This window comes from Vulpes lagopus, chromosome 10 (assembly GCF_018345385.1).
Source record: "Vulpes lagopus strain Blue_001 chromosome 10, ASM1834538v1, whole genome shotgun sequence".
NCBI classification, from domain to species: domain Eukaryota; kingdom Metazoa; phylum Chordata; class Mammalia; order Carnivora; family Canidae; genus Vulpes; species Vulpes lagopus.
Genome location: NC_054833.1, coordinates 66995147 through 67008149, shown reverse-complemented (window position 1 = coordinate 67008149; position 13003 = coordinate 66995147). Strand labels below are relative to the sequence as shown.

Sequence of the window (13003 nt, the reverse complement as noted above, 5' to 3'; positions counted from 1 at the left end):
GCTCAGCGGTTGAGCGTCTGCCTTCAGCTCAGGGCATGATCCTGGAGTCCCAGGATCGAGTCCCACCTCGGGCTCCTTGCAGGAAGCCTGCTTCTCCCTCTGCCTGTGTCTCTGCCTCTCTCTATGTGTTTCTCATGAATAAATAAAATCCTTTAAAAAAATAAACTAAAGCATAAGAAGATCTTCTCATTTTTTTCCCATTCCACTTCTTCCTCTGATCGAGTCTGTTTTAAAGAAAATGTTAGTTAGCTGAGGATGCACTACTTTCATTTGCAGCTTTTATGGTTTGATGAGGTGAGTACTATTTTCCTGCACAGGAAAATCCATAGTGCAGCCAGGAATGAGAACCAGAGTACCAACTTTGAATGAATTTGGGTGAAGGAAGCCCCTGATAACCATCCCCTATTCCTCCAATATCCAGTTTCTTTATTTATCAAACCTGAGTAGGGTTTCTCTTGTGCTCAGTGCTAGTTTTGCTCAAAGAGACACAGAAAAACATGTGGAACATCTTCATCCCCAGAAAGGCATCTCCCAGTCCAAAGCACACTGACACCATGCATGCCTGAATCAAAAGGGCAGAATTGGTATAATCATTAAGTCAGTCTTATGTTAAATTTTATTGCATTTTCTGCAACTATGTAATTATTTAGATATAATGAAGTACCTTTTGAATAAATCAGATCCTCCTGATGAAAAAGCTTCAGTAATCTGCATTGGTTGCCTCAGATTACTATTCTTTTTTTAATAACTTTTTTTAAAATTTTTTTTATTTATTTATGATAATCACAGAGAGATAGAGAGGCAGAGACACAGGCAGAGGGAGAAGCAGGCTCCATGCACCGGGAGTCCGACGTGGGACTCGATCCCGGGTCTCCAGGATCGCGCCCTGGGCCAAAGGCAGGCGCCAAACCGCTGCGCCACCCAGGGATCCCTCAGATTACTATTCTGAAGAAATTCAGTTTTATTACTTTCAAGTATGCTCTCTTATTTTCATATGACCTCACTGGTTTTAGATGAATGTTTAAACATATTTTTTAAAAGATTGTACTTATTTATTTGACAGAGAAATTACAAGTTGGGTAGAGCAGAGGGAAAGGGACAAGCAGACTCTCTGCTGAGCAGGGAGCTCAAGGTGGAGCTCGATCCCAGGACCTGAGCTGAAGGCAGACGCTTAGCCAACTGAGCCATCCAGGCACTCCGACATATTCTTATAAAATCTTAGGACTGGGGAGATTGTCCAATGGAATTATAGGGACTGGACTTACTCTACCGCTTTAAATAACTAAAAAATTGGACAAAAATGTATATTTTCAAATGTTTTTCAGACACTAAACAATAGGCAGCATGGATTAGTAATCTGTGAGAGAGGAAACAGAAAACCCTGTGATTGCTCCAGCTCACCAGGAGGGCATTTCCAGGCCACAGTCCAGATGGGGATCTGACAAAGCCCTTTCATCTCTTGGGTTGAAGGAAGGAAATTAGAAGTTTGGGGAGGCCTGTGACTGGAGTCCACAAAGCAGAGCACTAGCGGGAGAGAGCTTCCAGAGAGAGTTTGGAGAAGGTCTCCATTGCATCTTCAACTTATTTCCATGAGGATAGTAATTGAAGCTATGGGAAAATCACCTGAAAGTAGCAGGAAGAACAATCTCTGAAGCTCACCAGGGCTGGGAAGAATTTGTGTTCCCACCAGCCAGAACAAACCAACCTTGTGAGGTGTGGGGCAGCTAGTGGAGTTCTCATAAGTGGAGTTCTCATCTTGCCTCAACAGTGGAGGAAAATCAGCCCTAGAATGAAGGCTGCTCTGGTGCCTCCTAACAAAACATAAAAGCAAATCTGAAAGGATCAAACCATTTCCAAGAAATTTAACTGCATTCCAGAACTTAACTGCATCACGCCTCAGGAGTGTCTAAAATAATACAAGACTGTGTAGTACCCAAGGAAGTAAAACTCACAATGCCTGCTCACAATTAAAAGTGAAATTGAAAAGAAGTGAGAAAAGAATGAAAAGAAGTGAGAAACAAATCCATAATGAGAAGACACATCAATCAAGGAAATTGACCCAGAAATGAAATAAACGATAGTTAGTGCACAGGGATAATGAAAGTTTTTATAACCTTGTTCTGTATTTTGGAGAAGTTGGAGGAAAACATGAGCATGTTAAAGTAAGCCATTAAAGATTTTTAAAGCAACAAGTTGAATTTATAGAGCTGGGGAAAAAATGAGATGAAAATATATTGGAGAGATTAACAGCAGATTGGATACTGTAGGAGATAGGGGAACTTGAAGACAGAGCAATGGCACATATCCTAAATGAAATGTGGAGAGGAAAGAAAGACTAGAAAAAGAGGAATGGAGTGTCAGCAAGCCATAACTGACCTAAATGTAATTAAGGGTTCCCAACGCAGAGGAGAGAGAATCGGGAGTGAAAAAAAATACTGGAAGGCATAATGGCAAAAAAAACTTTCTAAATTTAGCAAATTTTAGGATTAAATGCATCTAAAGGGCTGTTTGGTGTAATCACCCTTCTGACATTGGGATTCCTCCAATTAATCTGTGCCAAGTGGTCCAGCTTACATTTTTATGGCCTCAGCAACAGGGAACTTGCTGTCTCCCAAGGCAGCTTTGGGTCTTGGGACACCCTTATTTTGAGTTAAAACCTACCCTTCCCCACCACTAACTTTCACCCACTTCTTTCAATTCTATGTTTCTGAGAAAGTCCATTTCTGAGTTACAGCCCTACAGCCCTACAGCTCTCTGAAGGTGGCTCTCATGCTCTGCAGAGTCTTCTCCGTGATAGATACATGTATTTCCTTGTGGAATGTTATTTTGAGTTCCACCCTCTTGAATTCACACACACCTGAAGATAGTACTCTTTGGTCACCACCATTTAGAGCTGAGCTATTTCCATTTTAGCTCATTCTTCCTGACAGACTGCTAGAGAAGTATAATTTTTGATGGCTGCATCCCCACCCTTCCTCCATGTGGGTGTCTTCTTGTGTCCACGTGCAGCATCCGACATTTGTACCTATTGATCTTTAATATTTTTTGGCACATTCTGACATTTTTGCTTCTCAGTTCTGTTAGTGACAGTATTTCCTGTCTTTTTCAGCTGCTGGCATCTGTATACGTGATAAATACTTTTATATTTCCATTTTCTCTTCTTTGATCTAAAGCTCTGGCATCTTCATTGTAGTCTTCCTCTTTATCCCCAAGTCCTACCAGCATCCTGGGTGAACTTAGCGTCTGCATGGATGAGCCATCCATTGTCCCAGTCCCTCACTCCAGTGCCCCAGTCCTCACCCCAGGAACTCTCTCTCCCCTGCTTCAGGTGCACTGTCTCATGGTCATACTTTGCTCTTTGTCATCACATAGAACTGTTCATCTCCAGTCCTGCATTTGGCCACAACTCCAGTCCTTCAAGCATGCTTTTAAAGATTCTCAAACGTGTGTGCTTAAAAAGATTCTTCAACCACATGGGCCCTCTAATATGTTGACACCTCTGACTTTGCATTTATTCTCAGTCTGTCATGACATCCCTGCCATTCCTTCTCTACATATATAACTTAGATGCCATAGTGCGTTATTTTAGTAACTCTTGCTAGTAACCTAAATTCCTTTCGCCCTCCTGTATGGCAGATCCCCCACCCTGGAGGAATCCAATTGCACATTTTCTGTGCTAATAACTGATCATTTTGGAAAAGCTATAATCCATTTCTAGGGCACATTGGTTGCCTAGAAATTTAGGACTACCAACCACAAATATACCCTCAGCACTGCCTATCCTCCATCTCTTTGGTCATCTCATTGTCCATCTCTATAATCCATATTAGACCTTCTCTGCTCTCCTCAAACCACTGATCCCTCCTGACTATCTTTGGCCATCACTCTCAGCAAATGATCTTGCCTTTCCCTTGAGTTTATTCAGCTTGGTGTCTTTTGAGTGTCTTGGATATGTAGATTCATGTATTTCATCAAAGTTTGTAGCCTTTCTTTTTTTAAAACCTTTTATTTCTGCCTCTTTCTCTCTCCTCACCTCCTGGGACTCCCGGTGTGTGTGTGAGTGTACTTGGTGTGCCAACAGGTCTCTGCACCTCTGTTCATTTCTCTTCATTGGAATAATCTCAATTATCCTATCTTCAGGTTCACCCATTCTTCCTTCTGCCAGGTGGAGACTCTCTACTGAATTATTTTAGTTTTTGTACTTTTCAACTCCACAGTTTATGTTTCTCTTATAATATCTTTCTCTTCATTGATAGTATCTATTTGATGAGACATCATTCTCATATTTTCCTTTAGTTCTTTACATACAGTTTTTTAAAAAAAAAAAAAAACTCTTTGAACATATTTAAAATAGCTGATTTAAGGGTTTTTTTTGTGAGTCCAAAGTCTGGGCTTCTTCAAAGATAAGTTTTAGTAATTGCGTCCCCTTCCCCCCACCATATATATGCCATACTTTCTTATTTCTTTATTTTTTTTGGAAACTGGACATTTTTTATATTATAATATGGCAGTTCTGGAAACCAGAATTCTGCCTCCCCAAGGTTTTTTGTTGTTGTTGTTTGCTGTTGTTTGTTCGCTTAGTGACTTTTATGAATTAGTTTAGTAAGATCTGTTTTGTTTTGTTTGTTTTTTGGTCAAATGTGGCCACTAAAGTCTCTTGCATTAGCTTAGTGATCAGCTAATTATTGGACAAAGATTTCCTTGGATACTTGCATCCCAGACATCTCCCACTCTTGGCTGGGGGGCTCTCTATGCATGTATCAGGGCATATCTTCAATATTCAGGCCAATACAACTTGGCCTTAACTCCTCATTTCCTGCTTGTGCAGAGCCTCAAGTTCAGCCAGAGGTGAGAGATTAGGGCCTTCTCTGGTCTTTCTTGAGCATGTGCACAGACATACGTGTGCATATGGCCTTCTAGATTCCCAGGAATATGTCAGAGTTTTCAGAGCTGCTGTTTCTATCGCATCACCCAGATTTTCCTAACCAGACTTGTTAGTTTGTCCATTGTCTATGCCAGCTCTTATCTTTTTTCTTCAGGCAGCAGCAGCTAAACCATTTCCCCATAAATATTTTTGACAAACATCTCTCAGAGATCAATGTTAGCACTGGGCAAGTGTGAGTCAAATGAAATGAAAGGCCTGTTCTTCTGAGGAACAACCAGATAAGTGATCTATCTACAAAATAATTATTCTTTGAGAATGAAGTGTGAAAAAGTTCAGCTCACGCTTCTTCCTCCAATCTTGAAAATATAGGTTGTTATTTTTCTTTTTTTCAAAAGGTTTTATTTATTTGAGAGTGAGTGAGCAAGAGAGAGAATAGTAGCATGGGGTGCTGGGTTGGGAGAGGGGTGGGACAGAGGGAGAAGCAGACTCCCTGTGAGCAGGGAGCCCAGTGCAAGGCTCAATCCTCGAACCCCAGGATCATGACCTGAGCTGAAGGCAGATGCTTAACTGACTAGGCCACCCAGGTGCCCCTGGGCTGTTATTTTTCAAGGTTACTGCTGATCTGGGAGCAGGGGATGGTACTAAGGTCAGTGAGAACACCACAAAGCTCCCAGTTATTACCAAGACTCAGCAGATTTTCTTGAAGAAGCATTCCCCAGATCACTGCAAGTCTTTGGTTAAGAATTCTGAAAAAATTGATTCTGACGATATTTCCTAGTTTCTGACAATTTATCTTTCACCTGTGAATGGGCCATTCTTTCCTCTTTCTTTGTATGCTTGTGATTTTGTTGTTGTTGCTGTTGAAATTACATTTTGAATATTGTAATGAGATAACTGGAAATCATGTTCTCCTTCTTCCTTGTCCATTGCTGTTTTGCTTGTTCTCATTGCTGTTCTGCAGTTGTCCATTTGTGGTTTTCCAAACCACTTTTTTTTTTTTTTTGCACAGACTGTGTTCCTTGTCATGTATGGTGTCTATTATCGCGTCATTCAGCCAGTAGCCTAGCAGATTTCCTTAAATGTCTTTAAAATAAAATTTTAAAAAGATTTTATTTATTCATGGGAGACACATACAGAGTAGCAGAGACACAGACAGAAGGAGAAGCAGGCTCCCTGCAGGAAGCCTGATGTGGGACTCGATCCCAGGACCCTGGGATCACACCGAGCTGAAAGCAGATGCTCAACCACTGAGCCACCCAGGCATCTGTAAATGTATTGATCCAATAAGAAAAGACTATTTTTTAAAAGTTCTGTCTGTGACAAGCACTGCAATGGAAGGCACTTTGGCCCAAAGGGGTTGAGGACAGTGGCCGGCCTCTGTGCCAGTCCCTTAGTGAACTGCCACAGAGAGCAAAACATACAACTCTGGTTTTGGGAGGAAAAGATCTTTATTGTCCAGCATGCCACAGTAAGCCACATCAGGAATGCAGGCAGCCATCCCTGTAGCTGCCTGTCATGAGACCAGGGGATGGGAAATGGTAGTAGCTACTATGCAGAACACCAGAATTCATCTATACTCACTAGCCTCTTTCCTCATCATGCACAATTGCTGCAAGCTTTCAGCTAGACTCCAGAGTTCTGAAATGGTTGCTTTTGACATTTCTTAACAGTTCAAAAATTGTTTGGGTAAAAGGATTGATCCTTGGAGCTTCTTATTCCACCATCTTCCATGATGTCACCTGGGTATAGACTTTTCATGCTAATTTGACACTTATTCTTTTGAAGGAGAATTTTTTTTCTGGAAATCTTTCAGATATTCTTTTTGTCCTTGGATGTGCTTAGGTAAAAGTGAATCTTTTTTCTTTTATTCAGTATGGCACTTTATAGACTTCTAGTCTGAAGCACTGGATTTTTCTTTAGCTCTAGGAAATTTATATAAATGGCAGACTTAATGGGTTAATTTGTTTCTTTTCTCTCACTTTCTGTCTCTGTTTTGGCATGTTTCCTCAGCTTTGTCTTTCAAATTAAAATTTAGTATTTTGTCCTATTTCATTATCTAGTCCTTAAATAGGATGTTTTAGTTTAGTGTTTGTATGTTTCATTTCACTTTTTCCCATTTGCTATTTTTTCCTTGCATGCTGTATTTGCCTACAGAAATGTCAGCTGTTTGTGTTGGCTGTTCTGCATGCTCATTTTGGTCTTTCCTTTTTCTTTTTCTTTTTTTTTTTTTTTTTTGCTGTTGATTTTCTTCAGTGTCTGCTAAACACTGGGTTAATGCCTTTATTTGAATAAAGACCATATTGTCATTTTGTTTAGAGATAATACACGGTAGGTCACTTTATGGTCCTATGAATAAGTTCAAGGATGTCACTCCTCCGTGAGATGGCTGCCTGCAGGCTGTATTGGTGGTATCTGTTGACCAGCAGTCTTCCCCTTTAGGGTGAATTGTAGGGTTGCAGAAAGCTTCCTTTGGGGACAGTATGATAGCCTGTTTTACATATTATGACCACATTGGCTCCATTGTGCAGGACTTTAGTCACCCCCAGCTCTGCTGTGTCTCTCCAAAATCCCGGTACCCCTACTGTAGTTCCCCCTCAGGCAGATCTTCCACCATAATCAGAGTTTAGAGGATTCATGAGGAGGCATATGCTTCCTATATGAACGCCGACTTTCAGCTCCATTTTTGAGGAAGACTCCTATTCACAGAGAAAGATTACCCTATATAGGCTGAAACCTTTTTTTCCAACCTGCACATTTTTATACTCATACACAAAACTTTAAGAGTTATCCTTGGGATCCCTGGGCAGCTCAGTTGGTTAAGTGTCTGACTCCTGATTTTGGCTCAGGTCATGATCTCAGGGTCCTAGGATTGAACCCCACATCAGGCTCCCTGCTGAATGGGGAGTCTGCATGTCTCCTTCTCCCTCCACCCCTACCCCCCACTTGTGCTTATGCAAAAAAAAAAAAAGAACAATCCTCTATAATAGCAGCTTAGACCACATACCTTTTACCCTAAATTCTAACTAATAAAATTTAGGGATGCCTGGGTTGCTCAGTGGTTGAGCGTCTGCCTTTGGCTCAGGGTGTGATCCTGGAATCCTGGGATCGAGTCCCACATCGGACTCCCTGCATGGAGCCTGCTTCCTCCCTCTGCTTATGTGTGTCTCTGCCTCTCTCTCTGTGTCTCCCATGAATAAATAAATCTTAAAAAAATAAAAGTTAAATTAGTGAAGCTTTATTGTGTACTCATTTTGTCCAATAGAAAAGTCGGGTTTCACCGAATTACCTGATCAATTTAAGTTTGTCAGAACAATAGTTAATTAGTACTCCACTCACATGTGATTTTTGAGTCACTGACTGCTTTCTCTCCCTCCAACAGAGATATTATTTACCTTGTGAGCCAAGTGATGCCTATTTTTGCTCCCTTTCATCTATTTGATGCACTTGCAGTGAGTATTTGGGGTGATTTTACTCTGTCTAATATTCATGGCAAAATTTGTTTTGTGTTTCTAACTTTTGAATTAAATGTCTATGATTTCATCTTTGAGAAGAAAGAGCTCTTGCTTCGAGCATTCTTAGCCATTTGTGGGAAATTTAGATTGCTCTAGGTACTGCATCTCAAGGTGGAAGAAACCAGAGTTATCTAGCCGCCTCTTCTTTATCTAGGGCCTGCCCTGTGTGACATTCTAGCCAAGTGATCCCGGTGATTTCTGCTGTGCTGTCCAAGGCAGGCCAGGCCAGGCCACCTTGGAGTTAACTCTGACCACTAAAAAGTCTTTCCCTAGGCTGATGATTTTCTATAGATTTAAAGGTATTTGAAGACTCTTCTGTACCCTGGAATTGATGCCTTGAGGCTTAGTCCCAATTTCAGCAATTAGCCTTCATGGCATGATTTCTAGGTACATTTGCCATGTTGCTTTTTCCCCCAAGGAATTTCTCTATTTGTTAATGTCACTCTGAAGATGTGGTACCTATTGAACACTGGCTGTGTTAAAAATAATGTGGAAGAGAACAAGATGATTATCACCACTCAGGTTCTGGGCATTTTTGAAACCCTTGATCCCATTAGTACTTTTTTCAGCCATAATATCAGACTAGTTTCTGCAGAGATTTCCATCAGTGAATCTCTTTTTTTTAACATATGCTTTTATAAAAAAAAAAATTAGGATTTACTTATTTTAGCAGAAGAGGGGCAGAGGGAGAGGAAGAGAAAAACTTAATTAGACTCCTTGCTGAGTGCAGAGCCCATTGCAGGGCTTAATCTCACGATCCTGAGATCATAACCCGAGCTAAAATCAAGAATCAGACATTTAACTGACTAAGCCACCCAGGCACCCCACAAAGTATTTTTAAAATAGAGATTTAAATAATGTTACCTGAGGGGTTTCTAATGAAGTTGCTATAGTTTATTGTTGTTAACATAACCTTAGAAGGAAAATATTTTTCTTTATCTCTTATTACTTAATGTGCAATTCCTGTTTTGAGATTGAACTGTTTGACCATATCTAAAACTTGTGATGTGTTAATGTAGTATTCCAAACTTGATGTGATGACAGGTAAATGATTGCAGTGTTGGTTTTGGTATTTCTCTCTTTAGGGCACCTGTGGGGGAGTCCTACGAGGTACAGGAAAACAAAAGATTGGTGCTATCTTGAATGCCATTGGTTATTATGTTTTTGGTTTTCCCATTGGAGTATCTCTGATGTTTGCTGCTAAACTTGGGATAATAGGTATGTTTTTGATTCTTCAGTGATCAACCTCAAATATCATTTGTCATATTAAGATAAACTGTTTGCGATATAAAGCAGTTGACTGAAAAGTAGTCCCTGTGGCATTATTTTCTACCCAGTCAGTGCCTTGTCTGTACAAAAACACTGGAAGTACAGTCTTGAACAAAATAGGCATAATCTGTGCCCTCAGGATGAGGCCAGGATTAATTAATTACACAGTAATTACATTGGCTTCAGTACTACAAGAGAGAATAGCTTGGTCCTGTGAGCACCTGTCATGGGTTGGTGGATGGACTTGCCCTCCTCCGTAATGGATTAGCCTCAGACCTGAAACATGATGAATTACCTAGGTGAAGTGAACACCATATTGAAAAACTGTTCTTTTCCCACTAAGTGATCTTGGCACGCTTGTCGAAAATTTGTTGGTCACAGATGGATGAGTTTATGTCTGGATTCTGTATTCTACTCCATTAGTCTCTCTGTCTGGCTTATACCAGTACCACTCTGTTTTGATTACTGTAGCTGTGTAGTAAGTTTAGAAATCAGGAAGTGTAAGCCTTCCAACTTTGTTCTTTTTAAATTCTGTTTTGGCTATTTGGGGATCCTTGGAATTCCACATGAATTTGAGGGTCAGGTTTTCCATTTTTGCAAAAAAAAAAAAAAATAGCCATTAGAAATTTTATCTAATTGAACCTGTAGGCTGCTTTGGAGAGAATATTGCCATCTTAATAATACCAAGTCTTCCAGTCCATGAATACAGGATGTCTATCCATTTATTTCGGTCTTTCATTTCTTACAGCAGTGTTTTGTAGTTCTCAGTGGTCCTTACTTCCTTCGTTAAATTTATTCCTAGATATTTTATTCTTTTGGAACTATTGTGAATAGAATTTTTTTTTTAATTAATTAATTAATTAATTAATTAATTTATTTATTTATTTATTTATTTATTTATGATAGTCACACAGAGAGAGAGAGAGGCAGAGACACAGGCAGAGGGAAAAGCAGGCCCCATGCACCGGGAGCCCGATGTGGGATTCGATCCCGGGTCTCCAGGATCGCGCCCTGGGCCAAAGGCAGGCACCAAACCGCTGCGCCACCCAGGGATCCCGTGAATAGAATTTTTAATTTCCTTTTCATATTGTCCCTTGATGGTATATTAAAACACAATTGATTTTTGTGTGTTGATCTTGTAAGTTTGCTGAATTTATTAGCTGTTGTATTTTTTTTGTGTGTGTGGATTTTTAAGATTCTGTATATATAGGATCATGTCATATGTAAATAAAAATAATTTTACTTTTTCTAATTTTTTAAAAAAGATTTTATTCATTTATTCATGAGAGAGACACAGAGAGAGTGAGAGAGAGAGAGAGAGAGAGAGAGAGGCAAAGACATAGGCGGAGGGAGGGAGAAACAGGCTCCATGCAGGGGAGCCCAATGTAGGACTTGATCCCGGAACTCTGGGATCATGCCCTGAGCCAAAGGTAGACGCTCAACCAATGAGCCACTCAGGCGTCCCTAAATATTTTTTTTTTTCATCATGATAAGTGTACTCTTTAATCCCCATCACCTATTTCCTCCTTTCCCCCAACTCACCTCCCCTCTGATAACCAGTTTATTCTCTGTAGTTAAGAGTGTTTCTTAGTTTGTCTATCTTTCCTATGCTCGTTTGTTTTGTTTCTTAAGTTCTACATATGACTTAGATCATATGATATTTGCCTTTCTTTGGCTGACTTTATATCTCGCTTAGCATTATACTCTCTAGCTCTATCCATGCTATTGAAAATGGCCAGATTTCATTCTCTTAATGGCTGAATAATATTCCAATGTGTGTGTGTGTATGTATGTATTTTCTTTATCCATCCACCTATTGATGGACACTGGGCTATTCCATATCTTGGCTATTAAAAATAATTCAGTAATAAACATAGGGATAAATATATCTCTTTGAATTAATGTTTTTCATTTCTTTGGGTAAATACCCAGAAGTGGGATTGTGAGGTCATATGGTAGTTCTATTTTTCTTTTTTAAGGAACCTTTATACTCTTTCCCTAAGTGGCTGCACAAATTCAGATTCTCACCAACAGTGTATGAGGTTCCCTTTTCTTCACATCCTTGCTAACACTTTTTATTTCTTGTCTTTTTTTTGTACTAGCCATTCGGACTGGTGTGAGGTGATATCTTGTAGTTTTGATTTGCATTTCCCTGGTGATTAGTAATCTTTTCACATGTCTTGACTATCGGTATGTCTTCCTTGGGAAAATCTCTGTTCAGGTTCTCTGACCATTTTTTAATCAGATTGGCTTTTTTGGTGTCAATTATATAACTTCTTTATATATTTTGAATATTAACCCTTTATCAGATAAATCATTTGCAGATATCTTCTCCCATTCAGTAGATTGCCTTATGATCCCTATCTTATGAGTTCACACTACATGTTTTTAGTATTTATTTCTGTTGTGTTCTCTGGCACTTTTTATATCTTATGCTCTTTGAATGTAGGCCTTCACCAAGGGCTAGGAGATGATTCTTTTGTTTTTCTATTCTGCATTCTCTTCCTCAAAAGTCTCAGGGCCTCAGTCTTTGGTGTCTTTGGCTCTTGGATCTCAATCTCTGGGCCTGACTTCATGCCTGAGGTCCTACTCTGTGTATTTCAGCTGCCCCACATATTCACAGTGGCCTTGCCAACATCTCTGCCTCCTGATTCCCTTTCTGATCTAGTCAGCCAGGCTCAAGAACCCAATGATGCTGCCAAGTCTTACCAGTTCTGTCTCTATAATCTTTCATATCTGTGAGGGATTTATCCTGATTTCAGAGAAGAGTTGAGAGTTTATAATAGCTATGGCATTATAGCATTTATTATCTCCACAAACTACATACCTAACCAGATATTTATTACTCTTATTTTTTAAAAATATTTAAAATTTTTTTATTTATTTATGATAGTCACAGAGAGAGAGAGAGAGAGAGAGAGAGGCAGAGACACAGGCAGAGGGAGAAACAGGCTCCATGCACCGGGAGCCCTATGTGGGATTCGATCCCGGGTCTCCGGGATCGCGCCCTGGGCCAAAGGCAGGCGCCAAACCGTTGGCGCCACCCAGGGATCCCATTTATTACTCTTATTAAGGCATTACCATTCAGCATCGGTTTTCCTGAAGTGCAAGTAAACAAAGTGGTACATGGGGCGGCTTCTATTTTTCAGACATCTCCTTTCTTCCTCAGAAAAATTCTTTCCTGGGTTTAATCTCAAAACAGTACCTGTAGATTTTTGTCCCTAGGCAATAAATCCACTCATGTCAAAAGGGAGGCAACTCTAACATCCAGCCACCTGTTAGTCCAAGACCTGGAGGCTGTTTGTGTTTTCATGAATTGGGTGCATTAGTGACACTC

The 13003-nt window shown here is 40.1% G+C and overlaps 1 protein-coding gene across 1 annotated transcript in view; it reads left to right on the top strand.

Annotated features, from left to right (window-relative positions):
* Positions 1-13003, top strand: part of LOC121500914 (multidrug and toxin extrusion protein 2-like) — a 64478-nt gene that overhangs the window by 44317 nt on the left and 7158 nt on the right. The window contains exons 13-14 of the mRNA XM_041773014.1: positions 8265-8334; positions 9483-9615. Coding sequence (XP_041628948.1) covers positions 8265-8334; positions 9483-9615 — 203 coding nt within the window. The remainder of the gene's footprint in view (positions 1-8264; positions 8335-9482; positions 9616-13003) is intronic.